Here is a 27,167-nt window from a genome sequence, read left to right as displayed (position 1 = left end):
CTAGGTTTGCCTAATGGAAAGTCCGCCTCTGGCTGTGCTGAATGTTTGTTAATTATCCCGTCTGTGTGTGTGTGTGTGTGCGTGTGTGTGTGTGTGTAGACGTGAGACCCGAGCAGAGCCAAGCGGGCCGGCGGAACAGTGCACACAACACACCGTCAACAAAGATTAACTTCTGGGAGAGTTACTCACATGTCTGATTGCCAGAGACAGCCATTTTCCCCCCTATTCTTTTGTCGGCCAGGCTCACTAGTGCTCCCATGTCATCAACGGGTCTGGCCTGTTGTGGGGGCCTCTGTGAATATTTATGTAACTTGGTAAAAAAAAAAATCAACAAAAAAACGCCCCCACGAAAAAAAAAATATGCAGGGAGTTTCGATTAAAATATATTTTGACACGATTAGGCTTCCGTCTAGAAAGGCTATTTAGCCTACTCCAGATGTGTGCGCTTGGCTGACTTCATTTTAATGTTAAATGGGGGATCAAGTCGCTACTGCAACAATGTGGAGAAAGAGCTAGAGGTCAGATACTAGTCTGCTGAATGCTCTTAATAGCCTTTGGGGGGGGGGGGGGGAAGAGGCGCTCTTGGGTGTACTCCAGATGTGGGCATTGTGCACTTTTATCAGTGGGGAAACATAGTGTCCTTGATGGGGAAACTTTTACCACAGATCTGCGATGTTTTGAAATCACGAAGGCTTCTTATACAGGGCTTGGCAACTTCTGAGCAACTTTCCCTCTTGTAGGCTATGGTAAGACATTGGTTGAAGGCTTCCTTCACTTCATTCAGGCACTGGACACATAAGCTTGCCCCAGAGTCTATTCATTTGGCTGGGCCAGGTCCTGGGGAAACTAGTCTTCTAAACCTATTTGGGAGCATCCGTTCTTTGAGTGCATTCTCTCTTTTCTCCCCCAAACTCTCTCATCTCTCTCCCTCCCTCCCTCCCTCCCTCTCTCTCCCTCTCTCTCCAGCCCTCCCTCTTTCTCTCTCTCTCTCTCTCTCTCTCCCTCCTGGTCTGTCTTCAGTCCTTACCCGGCTATCCCTCTCGCCTCTCTCTTCTCCACTCACCCCCTTTCTCTTTAAAAGGCCTTTCCAATGGCCGAGCCTTGATCCTCGTCAATTGTCATCGACGGTCCAGGCCACTCTGGCCGCCAGTATAGCGGCAGGGAAGTCAGGAGCTAATCCCTGAAAAGAAATCACGGGGAAAAGAAAAGCAACAATAACCAAGTCAAGCGTAAAAAATGAAAGAGAAATCTCTATTATCAGGGGGCCTAGATTTCCCAGCTATTGGGCAAACTGAAGAAATCGGGCACCGGTTTGTCATTCGAGTCAGACCCGGGGAAGAATATAACAGGGTCACTATGGGTTGGTAGACTCACACGACGTTGCAGAGCCATATTTCCAGCAAAAAAAAGGGGGCCCGGGCTGTGAGGTTAAAGAAAAAACCCTCCCGTCCACACATCCCACCGCAACCATTAAATGCAGTCTGACTTTATCTTGTATAGAGAGTGCAAAACAAGAATGTGGGCAAAGCTTTGGCTTGAAAGCATTGCAGTTTGTGCGGATTAGGGTCGGCCCATGCAGGCGATGAAAAATAACTCCTGCATAACTTACTTCCATTCTCTCTTAGTCAACATTAGCCAAGTATAGCGCACACAGCACAGTTAAAGCCAAAATCCTTTGGTGGTTAACCCTTCACTTGCCTGGTGTAGGCCAACAAAACACGTTCAGTGACCAGCTGGAAAGCCCCTGCAAGGATATTTCATGGTTTATATCCCTTTGGCCTACTTGAAATTCGACACTGATTTAGATTAGATCCAAAGGCCATTGACGATATGTACTGTGTAGGTGGAAGCTGAGTTTGAATTTCTAGTAGCCTGTCAATGGTGCTATATTGATGGTGAATGGAGGACAGGAGCAGACACAGGCATAGCAAATTGAATCAGGTGTTGTGTGTGTGTGTGTGTGTGTGTGTGTGTGTGTGTGTGTGTGTGTGTGTGTGTGTGTGTGTGTGTGTGTGTGTGTGTGTGTGTGTGTGTGTGTGTGTGTGTGTGTGTGTGTGTGTGTGGTGGAATACAATCAATCTCATTTGTGTTGCATTGCAAGTTGCATGATTGGAGTTGAGTTTTGAAAGTTATTGAAATAAAAAGATCTTTCTTTTTTGAGCGCCACTCTTTTTAGTGCCAGTAGCAGATTATTCTATTCTACATTGTTGCAGGCTATTTCTGCATTTACGCTGACTGGCCCTCATCAAAAACCTTCTGATTACCTGAAAAAGATGCTCCTGTGTGTGTGTGTGTGTGTGTGTGTGTGTGTGTGTGTGTGTGTGTGTGTGTGTGTGTGTGTGTGTGTGTGTGTGTGTGTGTGTGTGTGTGTGAGAGAGAGAGTTGCAGCGGTAGAGACTTTAGATGCTCAGTCTGTACACCTCCCTTTGAAGATACAATCAATTACAAAATCAATGCCCAGTGCGGGCTAGGCTGGAGAGAGAGACAGACCACTCTTTTGTTGCGCGCGTCATTTTTTTTTATTAGAGTAATCACTCCCCGTGGTCTGCGCGTGAAATGACGACGCCGCCCTGCCTCATCACGTTTTTCAAGTGCACTCAAGTCGATGGGGACACTCCGCGAGCCTAATTAGTGATTTTTGTCCTCGTGTAACGGGCCTCGGTATCGTATGCTAATAAGGCCCCTTGAAGCCGCGGTCCCTCTGCCAGTTCCGTTCCTCGCGGAATTAACGGACAGTTATCTTTGATGATGTGCTGATATTAACCTTGCTTCGGCTCATATCTTGATTACCACAATCATGGATGGCCAGAAAAGCATGGCGACGGTTGGAGAGCTAGATTCATTTTTCCCCTGAAACCTAGTGGATAGAGATACGGTCCATAGATGGAGACTACAGCACTTCTTAGTCACTTTAAACCAAAGCCAGTGTTAAAGGCAAACATACAAGACATGCTACAAAATCCAGTTGCTAGTATTGCTTGTATTATTATCTAGTTGCGTGTAGTGTTCTTCCCTGGCTCTTTGGCTCTCCCATTTTGAAGAATGCATTGGTCTCTAAAAGCCAAGGATAACCCATGGCCTGCAGTAGCCAGATAAAAACATTCATTCTGTTGTTAAGGTATATTCACTATCAGAAATACGCACGGGACAGCGAGCCAATATAGAGGTAAAAGAGAAACTACTCACTGAATGTTGTTTTTTTTGCCATGGACGCGCAAGCCATGGCGGAGGCCAAGCATTAAGTTTTTTTTTTTAAAGGCTTCATTTCCATCTAGACTTGCGAGCTGCACTAGAATAGACACTAATGCGAAGCTCCCCGAGTACCCTCTATTTTCATTAAGGCCCGTGATGACTGTGGAATTGCTGCGGACTGCAAGTTATCAAGAGGCACTAATTTCACATTAAAGACCATTGACTGCAGTGGCATGATTCGAGGGTTTTCGACAATTAACACAATCAGAGTCTGGGCCCCGATCATTTACCTTGACTCCGTAATTATTTTGTGCCAGCCAGGCAGCCAGCGTCACACGCACAGGCGCTTCTCTGGAAAATTGCACGGTGTCAAAAAAAAAGAGGATGGAGAGGGGAGAGGAAAAAAAACTCAAGCGGCTTGGTGCAATGAAGCGCATGGGGGTGGAGAGGTTGGAGGGTTGAGAAGGAGGCAGATGACAGCAAGGGGCGCAAGGTCCACTTTATCTTTTACCATTGCACTTGAATTAGCTCTTTTGCCTTGCGTAACGTCAGTTCTCTCTCTCTCTCTCTCTCTCTCTCTCTCTCTCTCGCTCGCTCGCACGCACGCACGCACGCACGCACGCACGCACGCACACACACACACACACACACACACACACACACACACACACACAAACACCGGGACATTGAAGTACAGCCAACAAAATACCAAGTTCTCCCAACTTTCTAAACTTTCCAACAGGAATGAATGACCCCCATTAGCCAAAGTGAGTTCTATTGAAAAGTGTGACGTATGCTAACGTACTGTAAAAAGGGAGTGGGAGAGAGAACTCGAATAGACTGATGAAGAAAGGACCCTCTATTTTCACGCGCTGTCACCGGCAAGGGCCCTGTGATTTGATGACTTTTCGGTCGCCCCCGTCTCGTCTCCCTCCCCCTCCACCACCCCCACCCCTCGGTCCGTTTGGGTCTTGCCTGCTGCGGGTGCCGGGGGAGAGAGAGCCATGCGTAGAAAACCGCGACCAAGTCATCTCGAATGTTCCAGCTGTGAGCTGAAGAGGCGACTGGGCCTTTCAGGGAGCTAAATCCGTGCTCCGTGGCGACCTCCAAGGCCTGGGAAGCTGCGGAAGAGGCCCGAGACGATGCGACCGACTGACAATGCGAGGCCGTGCAGCAGACAGATCCAACTGTCTGAGGTGGGGGTGGGGAGGATGTAGACTATCCATGGCTGATATATAATCTTTAAAAAAGTGTAAGAATAGACTATTTTTTTGTCAATCGAAATAGGCCTTGCCAATAATAGCCTAAAGTAGCCTATACTTTTGCGCACGAGTATGTATCCTTGTTACACTCCTCATCATTTCAGATGAGAAGATATTGAGTAGGCGTAGAGTGACTATATTTTAAATAAAGTGCTTTGAAATATTTTAATACTGTTTAATGTTAAACCAGTCAATTTGTTACGTATGCCTAAAGGCCATGTTATCCAAACAAGTTTAAATAAAGTCATAATTCTAAATGCCTTAAGTTTAGTATTTGCCACATTTAAATAGAGATTGTTTTCCCCAAAGATCACCATAGGGGAAACTATATGATGAGCATCGATTTTGGAATGACAAGAAACGTTCATTATAAAGTAGCTTGCACACACAAGTATACATTCTTGAGATTCATTCCGCTAGCAAGAATAATATGGGCGCATAGTGAGTATTTGTCATAGACATATTAATAGTCACACATGGTAAACTGGCAGAATTATTCCGTCGATATGATGTTTTTTTGTTTGTCTGCCACAGATGGAATGTCCGATGGACTGTCGGTATCAGCCAAAAGGCGCACAGAAAAATTGGGCGTATCCTGGTTCTCGCGATAAGCGCTGCGCATCACATGATTACCACAACAGTGAGAAATAGGAAGTGGCGCGTTTGTTGTTGGGAAGCGCGAGGTTGTTGTCGTATATGCCTAAATTTGAGAGCTACACATGCCCTAAAATGCGTCGTTTTTGTTTCACTGATGCGTTAGTTGTGGCATTTGTTGTATCAGGAATCACCCAGTCATGCTTTGGTGCCACGGAAGGTAATGTCGCTGCAGGACACGAAGCGAGTGGAGATGGGGCTTTGACGCCAGAGTCAGCCGCTAGATCTGTGCCCATGCCACCGTCCTTGTTACCGTTTGAGGATCACAATGTAGGCTACTACTTTTCTCTGGGACTGACGGCTGCCTTTCCCGACGATCTGGAGGTCAGCGACTATTGCTTGTCTCTGTTGCGCATATTTGGAGAGCGTTACGTCAACTACGTCAAGTGTCTAGTCTCTTACACGCGTCCTGTTGCCGTGTGCGAGAACTGTTACAAAAACTTCAACAACCTGCAGGAAATCTACCTCAACATATCGTCTGATGCGGTAAGTGTGGCTGTGGCCGTGCACCACAACTGTGAACCCATTGCTAACCTGTAGCACGGTCAATTAAAACCAATCACACACACACACACACAACATAACCCAGCCTACTTTGTCAGATGCTGCGGAGAGGCTGAATTCGGCTGTCACATGCTTTCCTTGTCTCGTGACGGCCACAGAGAGAATGCTGGGACAATTCTGTTCCTAAAATACCCCTTTTCGGAAACTGGTGTAGTAGGACATCACAAGACTTATCACGGTACATTTAGCGCGTTTCTAAACCTATGACCCAATTGAAATGCGTTTCCAAATGTCCAGGCGGAACCAATGTTGACAAAGCGTGTCACCTGCAACTCTATCATTTTGCGCTCACTTATCATGCCAACATAGCCCTTATAATTACAACAAACACAAAGACTCACCAGATATGTCCTAGTAACACTAAAAAACATCAAATGTATGCTCTCCATCTCTTTCAAAAAAAAATTCTACCATAAGGTAGCAGGCCAGTCCTATGTAATGCAAGTGTAGAGTTAATCTGTTATCACACAATGCCACCTTTTTACATTTCACCTTTTGCTACGGTCTGTTTTTCCCTCAGGTGGGTCCAGAGAATGTGAGCTGCCTTGATAGTCTTATACGTTTTGACCGGCTGATGTTGGTGTTCAATCTCTACAACGCGCAGACTGACATTTGGGCCGCAGCAGACTGTAAACGTAAGACACACACACACACACACACACACACACACACACACACACACACACACACACACACACACACACACACACACACACACACACAGGCATGATTCATCACATGTGCCATAGCCAAGTGGCACAGAGCAGCCAAAAAGTCAAAAGTGAAAAACTGTCCAGGAGTGCTGGAAGTCACCGTGTATAGTCAAGAGAAAAAGGCAGGGTCAAGTATCCATTGAGAAAAGATGGGGGACCACGAGTTGCACACTGTATGGCCTCGCCCCACCTCTACACACACACACACACACACACACACACACACACACACACACACACACACACACACACACACACACACACACAGTGGAGCATCAAATAGTGATTGTCCTGTATCACTGTTTTGAGGAATAACTCGGTGCAGTACAGTAAGTGTTATAGGCTATAGTATCCATTGATAGGTGTTAGATTCTGATTCCAACACCATCTCACCAGTGCTGCCTTGGTCTAGCTGGATATCTGAACACTGTCAGATCACTTTACTTAAAACCAGCATCTGTTGGCTGAATCTCAACCCACAAACAGCAGGTCAACAGATTGCTTAGATCAGGGATGGGCAACTGGAGGACCGGCGGCCACGTGCGGCCCGCCTCCTAACTCAATGCAGCACATAGATAAAACAATAGGGCTAACTTAGAAAATAATGACTGTGCTGTCCCCACACAAGTGTTTTGGCGAAAACTTGAACGGACAGCCAGCCAACTCATTCACTCATTGTTTCAGGAACGGGCGAGTCAGGATGCCAATTCCGTTATTTAATGAAGATGAAAGGTTAAACTGTAACAAAGATGTAAAACAAAAGAGTATTCAATATATAAAGTCCATTAAAGTTCATATGTTTTTTTTCTTCTGAATCTTGAGATGAATCTTGAAGGGAAGGGTCGATTACGGGAAGTATATGGGTAAGAGTATCAAGGAAAATGTACGATATTTGAATAAGCAGTAAAATCACAAGTTAAGTTAATCAAGAAGAATAAGAAAGATGATATTAAGAATAGTACTTACAGACAGTATTTTGGTAAGGGGTATATTAGAAAAGGCAGAGAGGAAGAAGAAAGACTGAACTTAAGTCTTGTTTGGAAGTAGGCTAACAACTGATTTTTGACAGCTGGGTTGCCAAGGCAACCGTAAACAGATGCTCGGTAGGGCACGGGGCTTTTGAAGAGACAGAACAATGACCATATTTAAATAAATAAAAAAAAACCCACTATTGAATCAATCTGTTGCAATTATACTGTTGGCCAAAAGAATATTGAGCATTGAGTTTCCTATTCCTTCCAAACACAATGGTGGCGATGAAAAAAACGTGTCCCTCCTCATCATAAAAGTTGCCCTTGACTTAGATTATAGGCCAGCAGTTCCGATTCAAATATCTAACAGTTGCCTACATGAAAGGAAAGGGGAAACAATTAGAAGTGACACAAGAGTGTGCAATTGTCCATGTGGAATGTTCATTTCATTTGGGTTTGTGTGTCTGTTGGTGCAGAGTGCCTCACGGGAGACCAACAGAGCTTGAGTGACACCACTGTCTACTTCCTCACCGTGCTCAATAACTCTGTCGACTGCTTTGACCAGCACAAGCAGGTAGGTCTAGACGCTCCGTAGACCGAATGCAAGTAGGGTCTTAACCCTTAACTTTGTGTGTGTGTGTGTGTGCGTATTAATATGCGACCTTGCCTCCTCCACTTGCCTCCTCCACTTGCTTCTCGTCATGATGACATCACTGACAACAGCATTATATTTCAATATCTTGCAAAAGCTCAATTGTAGAGTCATTTTCTCTTTTGCAATTGGGATGGTGAATGAAAACCAGTCCCTCAAAAGTTGTTGTGGCTAGGCTGACAGCTGGGAAACTTTTTCGTTTTCTCCACGGAGGAGGGGCCAGGAGGCGGGACGAGGAGACAAGCGCAAGTGGAGGAGGCAAGGTCGCATATTAAGACGCACTCTGTGTGTGTGTGTGCGTGTGCCGTGCGTGCATGCTCAAGTCCAGACTGTCCTGTGCCCAGTTCCTCCCTCTTCACCATTGTCTTTACCCCCCTGTTAATCTGGGTATAGGCTACACTGTATGCAGTAGGTAGGGCTCTAATGTATACCTCTCCTTTTAAATCCATCTCTAACAATGTTTTTTTTCCCCATTTGTTAAGCACTTTGAGTTACATGCCTTGTATGACACAGTGCTATACAAATACAATTATTATTATTATTATTATCATTAATTTAACTTTTTTCATCACCATTCATTTTTTCATCACAAAATTGACATGAACGCAAGTTCACACGCTCATGCACGAATCGTGCCCGCGCACGCATATCCCACAGCAAACATACCGAGGGCCTTACTTAGGCCTTTAAAGTCCCATTGGAACGTAGGCCACTGACGAAACTCTTCCATCCTCTCCTGTCTTGGTCCCTCCGCTCCAGTGGTTGCCACATTACATTACATTACATTACATTGCACTTAGCTGACGCTTTCATTTATTCAAAGCGACTTACAGTTACTATTTTGCAGGGTATTGGTTACAGGCCCTGGAGCACGATAGCCCTTCTTCCTTCATTTCCTTCCTAGGTAAAAAAGCTAGTAGATGTTAGTCCATAGAGGTAGATAATAACACTAGAGGGGACACGGCAATTTGCGACAGCACTGGGAAATGGCACATGGAGCTTCCCAACTTCCGTAGGTAGTGTAGGCACCTTCAGTCAATGCAAGTCAATGGAGAACACGTCCATCCCTGTCAAAAAATTAACTAAAACTGTGTGAATATGAAGTAACACATTGATCAAAGACTAGATTTGAAATTTCAGGCTAAATATCTACATAAATCATATGAGTCGATAAAATACATTAAAAAAATCAAATTATATATTTTATGAACATAGCCAGCAACACACTTCAACTATTGTCCTGGTATAGTGTGTTGATGGACATTTTCACATGATTAAGCCATTTTTGACAGAGGTGAGCCTCCTCCGTTAATTTCAATTTCTCTGATCTACCTACAGATAATGGCCACTACAGATTGCCATAAAAAGGGGGGCGGGGTCACCTCTAGTGTTATTTTCTACCTCTGTGTTAGTCTTACTAACCAAACACACACTCACTAATGTGTCAAAGCGGCTAGAAAGTTGGTCTTTTCTACAACAACCAGCCAAACTGAAATATCACCAGATTTTGCCTGGTTGGCTGGTTTTAATTTACAGCCCTGACTCTATGGCATTTGATCCAATTTGAGATGATTTTGCTGCCTCGATCGTACATCAGTCGTGTGTCTAGCATTGTGGAGTGTACACATAGGGTTACGCACAAGTGATTTGACATCTCACAACCCGATCAATCAGATGAAAATGAAACCTGGTCGCCCGTCATGAGGCTATCGCACGGTGTGAGCAGTACCTGTGAAACCCTGCGATTCATTCGTACCGTATAGGCATTAGCTGAATGCCACAACTGAAAACAACTGCACAGTGTTTGCTGTTTTGCTAAGCTTCACTATACAGTCTTATTTCCCTCAAGTCAGCCGTGTGACATTCCGTGGCATGACGGTATTGTTTGTATACAGTAATATCTATAAAGGCTGTCATTCATCTAGGTCATCTTAGTTAAATGTTGCTCATTTAACCATGGCGGTGGCAGTGGATCACATTTTGAATTGAATTGATTCATTTTGAACATCCACTTATGCTAGTAGAGAAGAACGACTGTTTTTGGTGCCACTGCCTAGTGTAGTGGGGAGAGGTGTCAAGTAGGAAGTATGTTAGTCATTGTCATGGGGGAGGGGGTGTGAAAAAAGTGTCCAAACAAGATGACAGAATATTATTATTATTATTGTTATTATACTGTATGTCTTATTCTTTCCCCTACATGTTAAATGTCCAATGATAAATGTTAAATTGTTTTTCATTACTCCATCACTTATTGTTACTGGTTATGACTGGTCCATCACTGTCACTCAACAATGTTAAATGCTCAGTTATTGTTAAGTAAGTACTTCATCACTTTACTGTTATTGGTCCATCACTGTTACTTGTCCTGTCTTGCACTTGATGTCAGTCTGTAAATGTCAGTCCCACTCCCGTGTATGTCTATGTCCTTTCATGGTATAGTGAGAGAAACGTAATTTCAATTTCGTATGACCTGTGCATATGAAGAAATTGACAGTACAGGCTGACTTGAGAGAGCAAAGTAACAGGGGAAAATGAGGTCAGCGCAAGCAGTTTTTCACACCTTCTTCGGAAATGCGTTGTACAGCCTCTTGTGGCTAAACTCTGTTGAAATGCAGTTATCGGATCAGCTCCTTCACATCAGCTGATGCCCAAAGTTCAGATATTAGCTGTATCAAGACTTGACTTCAAAACCTCTGTGTTTGCAGAAGGCAGTTTGCACTACACACACACACACACACACACACACACACACACACACACATTTATAGGCAGTTTGCACTACAGTGCGCGCACACACACACACACACACACACACACACACACACACACACACACACACACACACACACACACACACACACACATTTATAGGCAGTTTGCACTACAGTGCGCGCACACACACACACACACACACACACACACACACACACACGGTACACACACACACACTTGCATCACAAACACTGCTACACTGCTTAGTTATTAGGCAAACAAATATTTAACCATATTGTCCATTTTAGGCATATTTTCTGAATTTGGCCTGTATGAATTGCCATGAAGTGCAATGAAGAGTTCTGGAGCTGTTGAGTGTTGAGATGTTTGTCGCGAGGAAGGATGTGTAATCTTGACCGTGATAAAAGATGGCTTTTCTTTCATGCAGACGACAGTGACTGCAGTTTCATGCACACAGTAATCCGGCTTCAAATGGAATATTTTCAGCATCCGGTTTCAAACAAGATCCAGAATATTCTGTTTACATATGTGCAACAGCCGTCTGCAACCTCAACATTTCCGGAACGTGGCCACATTCAGAAGGAATATTGAGTTGACATGGCTCGTGTTCTAAGGGAATAATGCAACCATTCCCTTTTAAATCGAAGTGTTCCTCTCATGGTCCTACTGTGGCGCGAACGATAGGCCACTCGTCTATTATGCGGCCGCACCGGGTTTGATCCCTGGCCCGGGCCCTTTGCCGGCCCTTCCCCGTCTCCCTTTCCCAACTCACTTCCTGTCTCTCCTCCACTGTTCTGTCTTATAATAACCAATAAAGACTTGGAAAAAAGCCCAAAAAATAGCTATTGCATCATTAATTAATGTTTGCTGTTGTTCTTTCATTTATTTTGTGTGTGTGTGTGTGTGTGTGTGCATGTGCGTGTGTGTGTGTGCGCGCATGCACTGACAGGGCAACCATTCGGAGCTATGTAAGGAGTGCAAGAAGCCATACCAGACCCTAAGTGCGCTCTACAACCGGATGGAGAAAAACGATACACTCTGCATTGACCTTGAGGATAAGGTGGATTTACACACTTACTCGCTCGCTCACTCACTCACTCACTCACTCACGGCTCTTGAATAAATATAGAGGCCATTAGGTTTGAGAGTGGCTATACTCACTAAATATCCTGCACTTTAACCTGTAAGTATAACTGAATACACACACATTTACAATGTATACATACCTTTACAGTATATCTCTGTAGATGAATGTAACGCGCCACCTGTGGAGTAAGAAGTATAACTGCACACACACACCAAGGAATGAGTTTTAAAGTAGTGGTGCATTATTTTTCTTCATTCTTTATTTCTTAACAATGCTACTGCTGCTGCATTACACTCATTGTCTGCAGTAAAAGTTGAGGGATTTATGGAGCCTAAAAGTGGGGATGCAAATGCACCACTGCATCCCCCTTTCCGGCACCTATGCCCCACAAACACACACACACACACACATTTATAATGTTGTAAATATCTGTAGATGAATGTGACACGGTACCTGTGGAGTAAGAAGTGTAACTTCACACACACACACACACACACACACACACACACACACACACACACACACACACACACACACACACACACACACACACACACACACACACACACACACACACACACACACACACATTTATAATGTTGTACATCTCTGTAGATGAATGTGACGCGGTGGCTGTAAAGTAAACAGTATAGCTGCACACACATACACACATACATACATTTATAATGTACACACTTGTATGTCTCTAGAGTAAGAAATGTAACTGCACACACACACACACACACCTACATTTACAATGTTGTAAATCTCTGTAGATGAATGTGACGTGGCGCCTGTGGAGTAAGAAGTATAACTGCACACACACACACACACACACACACCTACATTTACAATGTTGTAAATCTCTGTAGATGAATGTGACGCGGCGCCTGTGGAGTAAGAAGTACAACTGCTCGGTGCCGCGGGAGGAGACGGTGCCGGTGATCGCCGTGTCCAGCTTCATGCTCTTCCTGCCCATCATCTTCTACTTGAGCAACTTCCTGCACTCGGAACAAAAGAAGCGCAAACTCATACACCGTGAGTAACGCGTAGAAGCGCACACACACACACACACACACACCACACCACACCACACCACACCACACCACACCCCACCAGAGCTATTGTTACCACTGACCAATAGGAGCTTGGGGGGCTTAGGTAGAATTTTGGGGAGCCCCACGGGCTGTATGTCGGCATTTTACATTATTTATTAGCGATGACTTTTTAAAAAAAAAAATCTCATGTTGGGTGAATAGTTTAAGTTTCAATGGTTGGAGAAGGAAGAAGTGAAGAAGCTTGATAGTGAAAGCGGGTAGAAAGAAAGTCAGACTGGATGTTGGCTTCTTTTAAACAATAATTTAATTATATCTTTTCCTTTTTTGACTGCATGGTGGAAATAGTATATAGTATAAATGATTTGGGAAGTTGAGAAGTGAGGGCAGTGTTGAGGTGCCTGCGTGCCTGCGTGCCTGCGTGCCTGTGCGGAGTAAAGTAGGCCGTCTGTAGCATGAGAATGGGTGCCTTTGCGTGATGTTGCACTCTGCCCCCTTTAACCTCTGGGTGTGTGAGTGTCTGGACCGGGTTGGACCCCCTTCGGTGCCAGCTCGGCTCCTCCATAATGTAGGCTTTGTTTTTTTTGTTTTTGCTTTTTTTTTCCACCACACCCTCCCCTTTTTTTCCCAGGCTACATATCATTGCTGTGCTGTCCAGTAGAAACGTGACAACTCCTCCCAACTCCACAAAAAATTATTGTATTATTTTTTTTTTATTTACCATTGGTCCGTCTCCATGGCTAGATGAGCTTTACAAATCATTTAATACCGACTTTCATGTAATGTTACACTGTTTGGAAAAAATTGTGGTTTTGAAGTAAATAATTAAAAGTAATTTCTAAAAAGTGGAGTTAGAATTAGAGTTGGAAAAGTGAAGAAGAAGTCTCTGCCGGACAGCATGGCCGTAACTACCATTGAGGACACAGAGGTCATGTCCATGTCCTGTATTTTTTTTCAGTGATGTAAAATGTATCTGTGATGAAAATCGATATATGATCAACAATGATAAATTCAGTCTATATACACTAACCCCCATTTATCCTCAAGTCAGTTATTAATGAAAATAAACTTAAGAGTTAGACTGAAGTGTTTGAAGCATTCTAAATGTACAGCATGCAGTACCACATGCAGTATTTGACCTCTGTACTTGAAAATGTCTGGTTACGGCCCTGCCAGACAGCGATGATATTGATCCTGCACATGCACACAACATCCTTCTTCATTCTGTTAATAAAGTTTCCAGAGACAGAGTACTGACCAAATACTACATGATGCATGCTGGGAAGTTGTTTGTCATCCTCTCGTGTGTTAGGACTGTTCAATTCCATACTTTGTTGCTATAAAGTGCTGGAACTGCATTGCATGGAATTACACATCGCAGGCATTTAAAAATATATATATACCGGTACATGGAATTGCATTGTTTTAGGAAACAAAAGAAGCAGTGGATACATGCAGTAAAATGAAGTGAAAGTCCAATGGAGAAACTCCAACTCCCATTGTCATGTGACACAGCACTCCACAGCACACAAGTGAACACTCCACACTACACGCAACGAAATTGCATTTATTCCTCACCCGCGTAGGGTAGTAAAGTAGGGACGAGGGGAATGGAGGAGTAGCAGCCTAGTAAAAGTGTATGACAGTACTGTGCTGTGCTGTAACCTCGTGGGGTTAGTAAGTGCAGTGCCTACAGCTAAGGAAATGCTGAAAGGGTCTAGAAGTCCCTCAGTGTATGTAATCATATGGCCAGAAAACTCCACTAAAGTTCCCCACCACCACCACTCATTAATTCCTCTTAGTCACCCATGAAACCATACAGCAGCTGTCAATGTTCCCTAAAGACTCTTAATTTGCAATCCGGCTCCGTGAAATGCTGTGTAATCTGTTGGTATGAGTCGGTTTATCGCTAAATTAGGCCTAAGGTTTCTCTCAGAGCTAAACTGCCGAGCTCCGAGTGACGCAAGGGTGGATGGTACTGATGGATGGTACCGTACGAGAACTGACTTGGTCAAGAAACCTGTGGTACTACTGGAAAGTTCCTTGAGCAATTTGTAAAACACCAAATACATAAATGAACAGAATAAATAAATAATTAAAACTATTTATTGTACACTGTATGTTCAGCCCTAATGTCTGTGGTGTGTATGTTGTGTTCAGCCCTAATGTCTATGGCAGAGATTCTTTAAGTATAGAGATATGCCAATGTAATAGGTTGCTATGGGTACCTAACATGACCAGGTTCCGGTCTGCCTAAAGGGGCGTGTCATAATACTAGCATTGAATAGAACAGTCCTTAGGTCTGCCTAAAGGGGGATTTCCCCCCCCTCCCCCTTGCAATAATAGAACCCGGAAACAATGGGCCAATGGAACCTCTCTCTCTCTACTCTCTCTGTCTGTGGTGTTGGGCTGCACGATATCAGAAAAAAAGATCGATACTCTATAACAGCATGCAATACCTCGATAACGATATTTAGAAATATAGCCGAGTGTTTTTCTTGTCACTAATTTGTCGTCTGTGTTGGGGTCATGGCTTTGGTCAAGGCGGGCTTTTTGCGCATTTGTTGACATTCAGCTAGTGATTGGACTGCACAGAATATTTTTTACTTGTTAGCGATAATTAAGTCATTTTCGCGATGCACATATCGCCACTCTTGATGTCGCGATTGGATTTCGATACATTTTCGATATATTGTGCAGCCCTAATGTCTGTGGTGTGCATGTTGTGTTCAGCACTAATGTCTATAGTGTAGGGCTGCACGTTATCAGAAAAAAAATCGATACTCTATAACATGTCCGACCTCTGACCTGTGACTTCCTTTTTTGTGTCCTTGCAGCCAAGAGAGCGAAGTCCAACAACAGCCTCATGAACATCCAGGAGAAGTTCAGCTGAACACCTGAAGACTCTCTAGACAGAGGTTGGTCTGCACACTGCCAAATACGCTCAGAAAAAAATAAAATTCATTCAATTAAAAAGCAACTTTTTGATCATCCTGGATCTTCATTGGGTATTGATGTTGACATGCCTGATGAAGATCCAGGCAGGGTGATCGAAACTTAACTTTTTATTAAATTACGTTTGTTTTTCCGGAGCTTATTTGGCAGTGTGCAGAAATAACCTCCTTCAGGTGTTCTTGGATGTGCGCACCCTGCCCCAAAACCATTAGACTCTGTAGAGGACCCACTGAGGACCAAGTTGGAAGTGGAGGACATGATGGGTTAGGAGCCCGAGGAGAACATCGGAGGACCTGAGGTCCACAGGAAGACCAGGCTCCTTTCACACTGGTGTTGATTTTTTGGATCTTTAATTTATTCATGATGGGTCATTGTCATTTTTAGAAGCAGAATTCAGGTGGTGCAACCACATATGGATTAAATTATTATTATTATTATTTTAAGTATCGTGTGAGTATATTTAAAACATTCATTCTATGTAAAGGAATTATGTTATATATTTAATTGATGTAACAATGATATGAGATGTGGTTGCGGCACCCTATCGTCTGCTTCTAAACATGTCAATGGCCCTTATATTGAAGTGATGAGGTAAAAGGGTTGGTTGGGGACAGGGGGGGCGTTGTTTCATACTCTTGCTCAGATATCACATATTGGCTTCAAAACAGGCTAGTGATATTCTCCTCTGTACTGTCTTGACAAGACAAGATGGTTGCTCTTTTTCTATTCTTTTTTTTTGGACAATATCAAAGGGTTTAGGAACATATTTAATTGATTTACCTTACTTCAAATCCAAAAAAGTGAATAGCTACATGTGACTCTCACATATGACCCTCTGTCTTGCACTGCACTATACAATGAACAACTGCACTACTTCCTGTAAAGGTTTGTGGGGCTCCCTACAAAAACAAAGTCAAAGCAACAGTAATTCAGGAAGGAGAAAAAAAGGAGTCACATACAGTAACGTGATGCAATTTAGAGAAACTGTATGACTGTAATGAATGGGAAAAAGCAGAAGACAAAGTGGGACCTGAAATGTTTGTACCCCACTTTGTCTTAGGCCTTTCTTTATTTTTGGCTTCAATCCAACTTTTCTGAATCAAATCCAGCACCTTTGGGTGACTCCCTGTTTCTCCTTCTAACCTTTAGAACGGAAATGAGTGATTATTTATTATAATCCTTCCTGTTCATGGAAGTATCATCTCTGTGGCCTTTTTTTGTAGCAGTCGAGTATGGCATGTGGTACATTTTTGTGTACTTTGTACTCGGAGTTTTCATTTCATTATTTTTGTTTGTGTTTGTGCGCGTGTGCGTGCGCATGTGCGTGTGCGTGCGTGCTTCTCTCGGAGTGTGTGTGTGTGTGTGTGTGTGTGTGTGTGTGTGTGTGTGTGTGTGTGTGTGTGTGTGTGTGTGTGTGTTTTTTTATAGATTCACCACATGGACACACACGCACACGCACACATACTGTAGTGTACACACACACTCGAAGAGGAGCTGATATCCATTAGTGAGGCAGCCATTAAATGGCCAGTCCCTCTGAGGAGGTCAAAGATGGCTTTTGGAAAGAGGGGAATGAGAACTGGATAGAGAGAGAGAGAGAGAGAGAGAGACCGAGGCGAGGACTAGGTCAGATATGGGAGAGAGGGCTAGGAAAGTGTTTATGGGAGATGAAGAGAGGAGAGGGAGAGGGAGAGAGTGGTACTCATTCAGATCAGCACTCACACATCACATCTTTATTTCAGTCGCTCTTAACCTCCCTGTGTGCGTGCGTGTATGGGTGTGTTTGTGTGTGTGGGTGTGGGGTGCTGTTGATTCAGGTTGTGTTGGCAGAATGTGTTTGCCTGATGTGCATTTTGTGCTTTTTCCCTTTTCTTATTGTTTGCCAGAAGATATGTCAGGTTGTGCTATGATCATGTTTGCTGTGAATGCCAAGGACAAATGACACATTATCCATCATGAAAATATTGTTTTTCAGTTGTTATGAATTAAAATGTGTGCCATTTCGAGTGATATTTTTTTGTACACAATTTTATGCTTCTACCCAAATTGAAGCTATAGTGTCATACATTAGGTACCCTGAAATACACAGTAGCTTTAAATCAAATATCTGTGTGCAGTCTGACTACTCGAATAGCACTTTGCAGTCTGCAAGACTGAATATTTGCCTATGTAAATAAGTTGTCATGAAATAAAATGTGTGCACAAATAAAGTCTTGTGATATTTAAAACAAAACTGTCATTGTATTTTAATTGTCTGCTTTTTTAATTTAAAAATCCAAAGAATGAACATTACAGATGCCGAAAACGGTATTAAGGTGAAAAAGTAAATTACATACAATGCAGTGCCTGGCAAATGTCCTTCAAAAACTACCTCAAAAAGCACTTCTGGTGTGGAAGTCTTAAATGTAAGAATAGCCTTGACTGAATGTAGTCATCTTTGCCATTTTATTAAACCACCCTCAAAGTGTATCTGTGAGAAATGCATTAAAAACACACACACTTTCCAAATGATGGTACAGTGTTGATTAGTATAGTGAAATGAAGGCTTTGATGCAATCCAATTCTCCATACCCTGGTATGTTCTTGATTGTGGTTATCAAACCTTTTTTTCATTGAAATGTATGCTGTTTAATTGTACTGTATGTATTTAGTTGTTTTTGTTAGTACAAATACTGTCAGTAACCATGACCAATTTACAAGGCCATGAATTAGACAGCTTAGTATTTATGAAGAAGCCTTACAGGATGTTGGACCGTAGTGCCTTTATTATAACCTTTTCTCAAATTGCTCTTTTGTGCCGATCTGCACATTTTTCTACTATTCTGATATTAAGTAGAATTAAAGGGGCACTTCTGCCAATTTCAATATGCTGTTGTATTGGTCACGCTACCCTTGACTTGTCAGTACCCGGTGATGCTGCATTTTTTGGCTCAGCCCTTTCCGAGATATGAGCTATTCTAGTGGGGGGCAGCTTTTGTTTACATTTTAACAAATCTTAACATAGGCCTACACCAAATATTTTGCCAAAAGGTATCGCTGTTTGCTAGTTGTCTGCTAATATTGCATAACCTTTGGGATGTTTTTGGGAATAAATCAAGATTTTTTAAAAATGTAAACAAACACCTGCCCCCTTTACAATGACCAGAATTTCTGAAAAGGCGGAAGAAAAAAAAATCTCAGGTACTGACGAGTCCATGGTAGTGTGAGCATTACAGCTGCATGTTGAAATTCGCTGTAGGAAGTTACCCTTTAATGTAAAGAATTATGTACAATATGTCTTAGGCCCTACTCTGATTTGTGAGCGGCCACAGATCTGAGTAGTTTTGCAGTGCAGATTTGAGTATTGTTGCACAGCTTGCAGTGAAATGACAGTCAAGTTAACTCTCTAACTTGCAGAATGCAGCCAATAGGCTGTAAGTAGGCTCGTGGTGCAGTCGTAACTACGTCATAGCAATAGTGCTATGACATTAATGAGAACCTTAAATAACATTAAGACTTGGTCAGTACTATTTGGTGACTATAAGGTTTCCGTGTAGCAGAGGCTCTGTGCAAAAGGGTTAAATAAATGAAATGCCTGCTGTATTTAAATGGTGTTCATGGCATTTCGAGTCTCATTCTTATAACTACAAAGGCCACCCAATGTTGATGCCACTTCTTTCACCATGACAAGGCAAGTCAAGTTTATTTGTATAGCGCATTTCATACACGGGTGCAATTCAATGTGCTTCACAAAAAATAAAAATAAATAAAAAATGCAAAAAGAAAGGAAACAATAAAGAATGAAAGAAATTAGGGTCAAAGAAAACTTAAACATTAAGATAAAACATATGGTAAAATAGAAATAAGAATTAAAACATGTAAATTAAAGCTGCACCATGAAGCCAGAGCCACTCCATCCACATGCACATCAAGCTCCAGCCATAATGCAGTTTTTATCAAAAGCCTGCTAAATGGGGGACAGAAGGAGGGCACTGTATGGCTGTGACCTGTAGGTCTTTAAGGCAGTGCTGGACTGAGGGAGAAATAGGACCCAGGCACTTTTGGCTGAAATGGGCCCCTGTGACGCAGAACTGACTCACTGGTGGGCCCTTTACCCTCGCCATGCAATATATATATATTTTTGTACATTTCTCAAAATAGGGGTGCAGGGCCCACCGGGAAGTGCCCGCTATGCCAGATGGCCAGTCCAGACCTGCTTTAAGGTATTTTGGCTGGCTGGCGCTGGCTGCCTCCATGATGAGTTTTAAAAAGCTAACAGGCGCTCCTTGTTTTGCACACAGGTTACGTGGTACTGCTTTTTTGCTCGCTCTCTCTCTCTCTCTCTCTCTCTCTCTCTCTCTCTCTCTCTCTCTCTCTCTCTCTCTCTCTCTCTCTCTCCCCTACCAGAGAGGGCACTTTGCTCCATCATTAGCTGCTAATCTACATGTGGGATAAAGTTACTTGGCTGAGTAATCGCAACAACACATCCGTTTAAGCCGCCTTGGCTTCTTGGTCTTGTGGAGCGCGACCGCTGCAAGATCGCCCTGCTCCCGCTAATAGCATTTGCCCCGATTTGCTGAATCATATGATCCGCTGCAGGAGTCAGAGAGCGAGAGGGAGGGGAGGGGAGGGAAGGGAGGGAAGGGAAGGGCAGGTGGTCAGTGGCAGTGTTGCCAGATGTGCCTGATCAAATCTCGCCCAAAAGGTGCTCAAAAACCACCAAGAGGCGCTAAATTCCGCCCAATTTCACCAAATTGCATTGATTTCGGGTAACCGCCCAATCTGGCAACACTGGTCAGGGGGCGAAATTGGGAAAAAAGAGAAAATAGAGAAAATAGAGATGTACAACTCCTGTAGACAGAAAGACGGCCGAATAAGACAGGAGATGGCAAAGAAGTGAGAAGGATGTTGTAGATGTTGGAGTCTAGACAGTTGAAGAGGTGACCAGAAGGCCGCATAAAGTAACGCTGTCTGTTTACACTGCATGTACGTCGTGGCCCTATCGTGGCGCTAACAGTAGGGCACTCGTCTACTACGCGCAACGCCCCGGGTTCGATTCCGACTCAGGCCCTTTGCCGACACTTCCCCATCTCTCTGTCCGAATACGCTTCCTGTCACCACCTTCACTGTCCTGTCGTATAAAAATAAATAAAAGTAGGCCCTACCGTGGCCGTGGCCTAACGGTAGGCACTTGTCTACTACGCGGCCGACCTGGGTTCAACCTGGGACTCGAGCCCTTACCTGCCTCTCTCTCCCAACTCGCTTCCTGTCACCACCTTCACTGTCCTGTCGCTGTAATTAAAAAAAAACTAAGAGTAAAGCCTTGAAAAGCCCCAAAAATACTTCACTGCATGTACGTCAATCCAAAACAAGAATGACAGCTTTCATTCCTCTTAATCTGCATGGAGCTTGCCACACTTTCACTCACACACACACACACACACACACACACACACACACACACACACACACACACACACACACACACACACACACACACACACACCTCTGCGGATCTGAACGGACTGCTAATCTGGGCTGAAAGTCATTATTTCTGACCTGCAGCGAAACAAGAAGCCTAACGAAGCAGCTAGTCACCACCACCACACGGCCACGTGACACAGCAACTGATGCAAAAGCCGAAATACCTCAGGAGCCTTATGCACGTATGTCCAGGGTCAAGCCATGCGGGACGGAACAGGTGGGGTAATAAGTGGTCGTGGTGGTGGTTTAGGGGGCAGCCAGGGCAGTTAGATTGGGAAGCAGGGGGGGTGGGTAGGTGGTGTGGTGGGGTGAGGATGTAGAGATGGAGGGGGCTCGAAAGGATTAAGTTGATCCGGCATCACGTTTTGCCTCAGTGAGCAAATGAAAGGAAGAAGGAGGGGGGGACTGAAAGTGACTTTGGACCTTACGCCACTGTTATGGCACTAGTCCTTCTAAACCCCCATCACCCAACTCAACCACCAACCTCAGCTGTAATCTCCTCTCTGGCCTTCTTTGGAAGCCACACAAACATCTGATCGGTGGTCACGTAGCCGTTGGTGGCTTTTTCAGATACTCCAAACAGACCTTTGGCACCTGGGTAGAGTAATAATAATAATAATAATAATAATACTTTCGTTTTATATAGCGCCTTTCAAAACACCCAAGGACGCTTCACAGAGTGTTGTGTTGGAAAGTGTGAGTGTGTGTGCGCGTCAGTGTGTGAGCATGTGTGTGAATGCGTGAAAGTGCTTGTGGAACTAGCAGCCATAAGCCTCCAGGAAGAGATGTGTCTTAAGGTGTTGCTTAAACATGGCCAGTGAAGGGGCATTTTGGATGTGGTCGGGCAGATTGTTCCAACAGTACAGTAGGGCTGTATCACTGTTTCCCAACATTTTTTTGTCTTGCCTTCGTACCCCCTAAGAGCAGAGCCTTTTCGTTGTGTCCATGACTCATGACTCTCCATGACTTTATGTATCCCAATGCAACCATGTTCAATGCACGTGTTACTCCGTACATTGTTTCCATATACCACCTGCAATGTTCCCACATAACCCTAGAGGTAGACGTAGCCTAGTTCGAGAGTCACTAGTCTTCACAAAGGATATGGTAGAGGATTCTGACCGACCTGAACAGTCACATCATCTTGTGCATGGCAGCTCTGACAGGCCAACACAGCCCTGCCATTTGACACGTGACGAGGTTTGTGCAGATTTTGTTTTGCCACAGCTCATTTCTGTTGCATTTACTGTTGCCAAGAACAGCGACATTAGGCGAATTTCTAGCTAAATTGTGCCTAAACCAAAACCATCCCTTAACCTAACCTGTCACAGGGCTTTTTGGAGCACGCTTTAACTTGTCAAGGCGTATTGGACACACGCGATAGTGGGTTCAAATCAGCGTGTCATCTATGCGCAATGTATGATGACATGTTGCCCATGGGTACGATTCCGGACAGGGTCACTTGCCAAACCTTCCCCCCGTCTTTCTGTCCCCGCTCATTTCCTGTCCCTCTGTAACTATATCACAATAAAGGCATAAAAAGCTTGCTGCTAAATATGACAGTGTTCAGCTCAGATGGTAGCACATTCTGTGACACTGTAGGTTACAGAATGGATCTTGACCCTGAAGGGACACACACACACACACACACACACACACACACACACACACACACACACACACACACACACACACACACACACACACACACACACACACACACACACACACACACAAACACACACACACACACACTGTGTATGGTATCATCAACTAGGGGTCTGACGAGACACGAGATTGGGTTCACAAGATCGAGACGAGACGAGATCTTAAGAAGACTAAATGACAAATGATATGAGTGGACATTGACAACATACTTTTAAATCAAGTTGTACACACACACACACACACACACACACACACACACACACACACACACACACACACACACACACACACACACACACACACACACACACACACACACACACACACACACACACACAATGTGTTGACACCCTTTAAAATAAGGGAAGGGCATTGAAAATTGGCTGTTGCACAATCTACATGATTGTATCTGTCCCAAACCAAATGAGCCATAATTAAATTAAACTAAACTGATGCCCCTGAGTGGGCAGCATGCTTTGCCAAACCAGTGACCTGTTAGGCTGCCTAATACAGCTTTAGGCAGCAACACTTCCTTACATGCCGTATAATCCACCTCCTCCCCCATCAAAATGGCTTTTCAGTTGAGGTATTGACTGAGAGTATAATTCTTTGCAAGTGACAGTGTGGAGAGAAAATTAAATACAATCTTTCTGTAACCTGATTTTTGTCTCTTTCTCTGTGCTCTCTCTCTCACCCTCTCCCTTCCTTTCTCCCCCCCCCCTCTCTCTCTCTCTCTCTCTCTCTCTCTCTCTCTCTTCTCTCTCTCTCTCTCTCTCTCTCTCTCTCTCTCTCTCTCTATCTCTCTCTCTCTCTCTCTCTCTCTCTCTCTCTCTCTCTCTCTCTCTCTCTCAGTACACCTCCACACACCCCTCCCTCGTTCTCCTGCCCTGTTCTTACTCCTCTTAATCCGTCTTAAGTTGGAGGGATTGATATAACAAGGGTCAATGTGGAAAACACTGACTGACTAAGATCATTCACAACACTGTAAACAAAGGAGCCATTTCTTGTTGACATCTGTCAAACTTCAGCCTCCCGATTGGTACTTTCCTCCTGAATGCAGGATTTGGTGAATTCAGTCTCATGCAAAGTTGCATGAAGTAGAAGTAGAAGTACTCTTACAGATGTAATTATGATATTACATGTGAAACCATATCATTTCAAGATACTAGTGTTGTAATTACATCTGTAAGAGTACTTCTACTTTATACAACTATGGTCTCATATGTGTGTGTGTGTGTGTGTGTGTGAGTGTGTGTGTGTGAGAGAGAGAGAGAGAGAGAGAGAGAGAGAGAGAGAGAGAGAGAGAGAGAGAGAGAGAGAGAAAGAGAGAAAGAGAGAGAAAGATGGTGGGCATGAATGCACATTGATCAATGTTTACATCTTAAAATATGCATATGAAAAATATGTGAAGTGTCATTTAAATGTGAATTCAAATACAAACACATGTAAGTTGGAGTCAAACATATGTTTGAAAGAAAGTCACTCATATACAAGGGTGTACCAAATAAATGTATACACACTGTAAATCGTTGTAAAGTATGTGTATCATGTAGGCCTAATTCATGTAATTTCTAAAGTGTACTAGGTCTATTTACATCCATCCCTTTATTGTCTTGTCACCACCTGACCTATATATGTTGAAAATGAATGCACAGAAATACCAGAGAATTGTGTGGGACGCATCATTGCCTGGACACGAATGGGTGTCTGTTTTAAAATGGACTGACAAAGCACTAAAATAATGTCTGTAAATTCTATTACACTTTTACATTTTCATGATTTTTGTTGTTGTGTTTTTGACTTTATTTATGATAGGACAGTGAAGGTGATTACAGGAAGCAAGTGGGGAGAGAGAAACGGGTAAGGGCCGCCAAAGGACCCGGGCCAGGGATCGAACACAGGTCAGCCGCATGGTAGACGAGTGCCCTACCATTTGGCCACGCAAGAGCCACATCTTCACGAATTTAATAAGCATTCTACATGTAAATCATATGATACAAAGTGTGTATACATATGTGGGACATCCTGTAGCCTACTGTAAATTATAATTATTAATGCAAAGTTAGGTTAAAAATATTCAGAAAATTTCTGAAAGAAAAAAATATTGGTCTATCAATTGATCATTCATAGTTACTTACAAGGATTTATAAAACTAACGGACTTCACAAAAGTGCAGTAGAACTATTTCACCCAAATGATAAACCTTAGCCACAGGCCTGACAATGAGCTGTTATGATATAACTTACTATAAATGTCTATGAATGTACAGCAACTGTAAATCTGATCGCATGTACCAGAGAGTTACCATATTAGGTAACTCTCTGTTTGAAAAAGTCATATTCTTAATGACCAGAATGTCTGTCGGGTCTTGTTAATGAAAGGTAGATTGGCAAAATATCAACAAACATCTCTGAGGTACAATGTTATCTAATGTGCTATCTAGGTGTTCGTAGCTGCCACTTTTCCCAGGGGAAAGCAAGACATTATACAGGTACAGTGTTATGATGGATGCAATGTGAACTTGCCAGTCACTTAGGCCTACGTACTTAGAGGAGGTTCGTACATGTTTGGCTTGTTGCAACCTCCCCGTGCTCCCAGAGTCATGTGTAAACAAAAAGGTTGACCGTAAACACAAGATTGAAGCTGAAATCTCTTCGCTGGAGATCAGGGCTTTTTGCTTTCACAATGTTCAGCTGGTCACCTTCGACCTCAAGGACCTCTCGAAGAGGTGGTGTGTGTGGGTGGGTGTGTGTTGGTGGGTGTGTGTGTGTGTGTGTGTGAGAGAGAGAGAGAGAGAGAACGTGTGCAAACGGATTGGATTCAAAAAGTGCACACGCACGCACGCACGCACGCACGCACCCACACACGCACGCACACACACACACACACACACACACACACACACACACACACACACACACACACACACACACACACACACACACACACACACACACACACACACACACACACACACACACACACACACACACAGTCATGATCATCGAAATGCAGGTGGACACGGGTCCAACACAGAAATTTGGGGAGCCCTTGAAACAATACAACAATTTTACCATAATATCAATAATAATAGTTCATAAAGGTACTGTGTCTGTCAATCATTGATCTGAATGGTCCCAAATCCCCTCTAAACACACACACACACACATACACACACACACACACACCGTTACCGTTTCTTTGGATTTCAAGCGATATCTACGCAGTCTAACATTTGCACAGTGTTAATTCATACTGTATTCTGTCAGTGCACACAATGTGTTATTCCGATAACACAGAGTTAACCAGTTCAGCTACAGTAACTTTTTAAAGCTGTGAATGAATGATTGTTTCATTGGCAATGACGTTGATGTGTTGTGTGCTTTTTTACAGGGCACTAGAGGTTTGATCAAATATGTGTATTGATTACTGGTATTGTGGATTTTGAAGAGTCAGAGACTCTGTAAAAACCTTTTCATGTTCCTGCCCAGTTTCGAACTGAGGACCTTTCGCGTGTTAGGCGAACGTGATAACCACTACACTACAGGAACCTAAAGACCACATGCAGATGTCACTCACACTGACCCTGCTATCTCCTTTTATAGTGCTCCACTTACCCCACCCCCTGCTGCTATTTAACCCCCTCCTCTCCTGTCCTCCCCCCTCTCTGTTGCCCTCTCTATCTTTGTATCACTCTCTCACACTCTTTAATTACTTCTCTCTCACTCCTCCATCCTGCACAAATTTTTAGTGTAGCCTTCTCACTCTCTTTCTTCCTCACTTTCCCATGGTCTTGCTTTCTCACTTCACTTCTCTTCCCTTTTTCAGAAGCTCATCTATGTACTCACAGTCTTGCAAAATGCATTTCAGTGCAAACTGACAATACAGTATAGCCTACTATCGCATCGCATTGCATCGTATGGTATCATATGGTATCATATGGTATCGTATCAAACCATTCTCTGCCTGCTATATTTCTTATTTATTTGTTACCATTTTTTTAATTGTTAGTGGGTTTTTTAAGTTGTTCATTTCATTTAGATTTATAATCTACATTTTAATATTCAAAAATATACAATGATCCAAAAATGTGTGAAATGACTGTGCAAAAAATATGTAGGTAAGCTAATGCTAAAGTTGACTGAACAAGTTAAGAGGGGAATTGGACTTTGCTGTGTGCTGAAAGTACAGCTCAGAG

General features: G+C 43.4%; 1 protein-coding gene and 1 non-coding gene across 2 annotated transcripts; one reads left to right on the top strand and one right to left on the bottom strand.

Annotated features, from left to right (window-relative positions):
* Positions 1–5,104: 5,104 nt before the first annotated feature.
* Positions 5,105–15,874, top strand: ostm1 (osteoclastogenesis associated transmembrane protein 1). The gene is made up of 6 exons (XM_063222459.1): positions 5,105–5,594; positions 6,193–6,307; positions 7,833–7,930; positions 11,691–11,801; positions 12,701–12,866; positions 15,721–15,874. The coding sequence occupies exons 1-6, from the start codon at positions 5,151–5,153 to the stop codon at positions 15,774–15,776; spliced, it is 990 nt and encodes a 329-aa protein (XP_063078529.1). The 5' UTR covers positions 5,105–5,150; the 3' UTR covers positions 15,777–15,874.
* A 10,573-nt stretch (positions 15,875–26,447) lies between these two features.
* trnav-aac (transfer RNA valine (anticodon AAC)) lies at positions 26,448–26,520 on the bottom strand. The gene has a single exon. It is a non-coding gene; the product is annotated as a tRNA-Val (tRNA).
* Positions 26,521–27,167: the final 647 nt, after the last annotated feature.

This window comes from Engraulis encrasicolus, chromosome 18 (genome assembly GCF_034702125.1).
Source record: "Engraulis encrasicolus isolate BLACKSEA-1 chromosome 18, IST_EnEncr_1.0, whole genome shotgun sequence".
NCBI lineage: Eukaryota > Metazoa > Chordata > Actinopteri > Clupeiformes > Engraulidae > Engraulis > Engraulis encrasicolus.
Note: the sequence above shows the minus strand (reverse complement) of the source record. Positions and strands in the feature narration are given on the sequence as shown.

What these genes read in the sequence shown, in the direction of transcription:
- ostm1 (XM_063222459.1), top strand. Translation starts at nt 5,151, where the DNA reads ATGCCTAAATTTGAGAGCTACACATGCCCTAAAATGCGTCGTTTTTGT. An exon ending in GCTTTGACCAGCACAAGCAG is followed by an intron (nt 7,931 to 11,690) that starts GTAGGTCTAGAC and finishes ATGCACTGACAG; the next exon opens with GGCAACCATTCGGAGCTATG. An exon ending in GAAGCGCAAACTCATACACC is followed by an intron (nt 12,867 to 15,720) that starts GTGAGTAACGCG and finishes GTGTCCTTGCAG; the next exon opens with CCAAGAGAGCGAAGTCCAAC.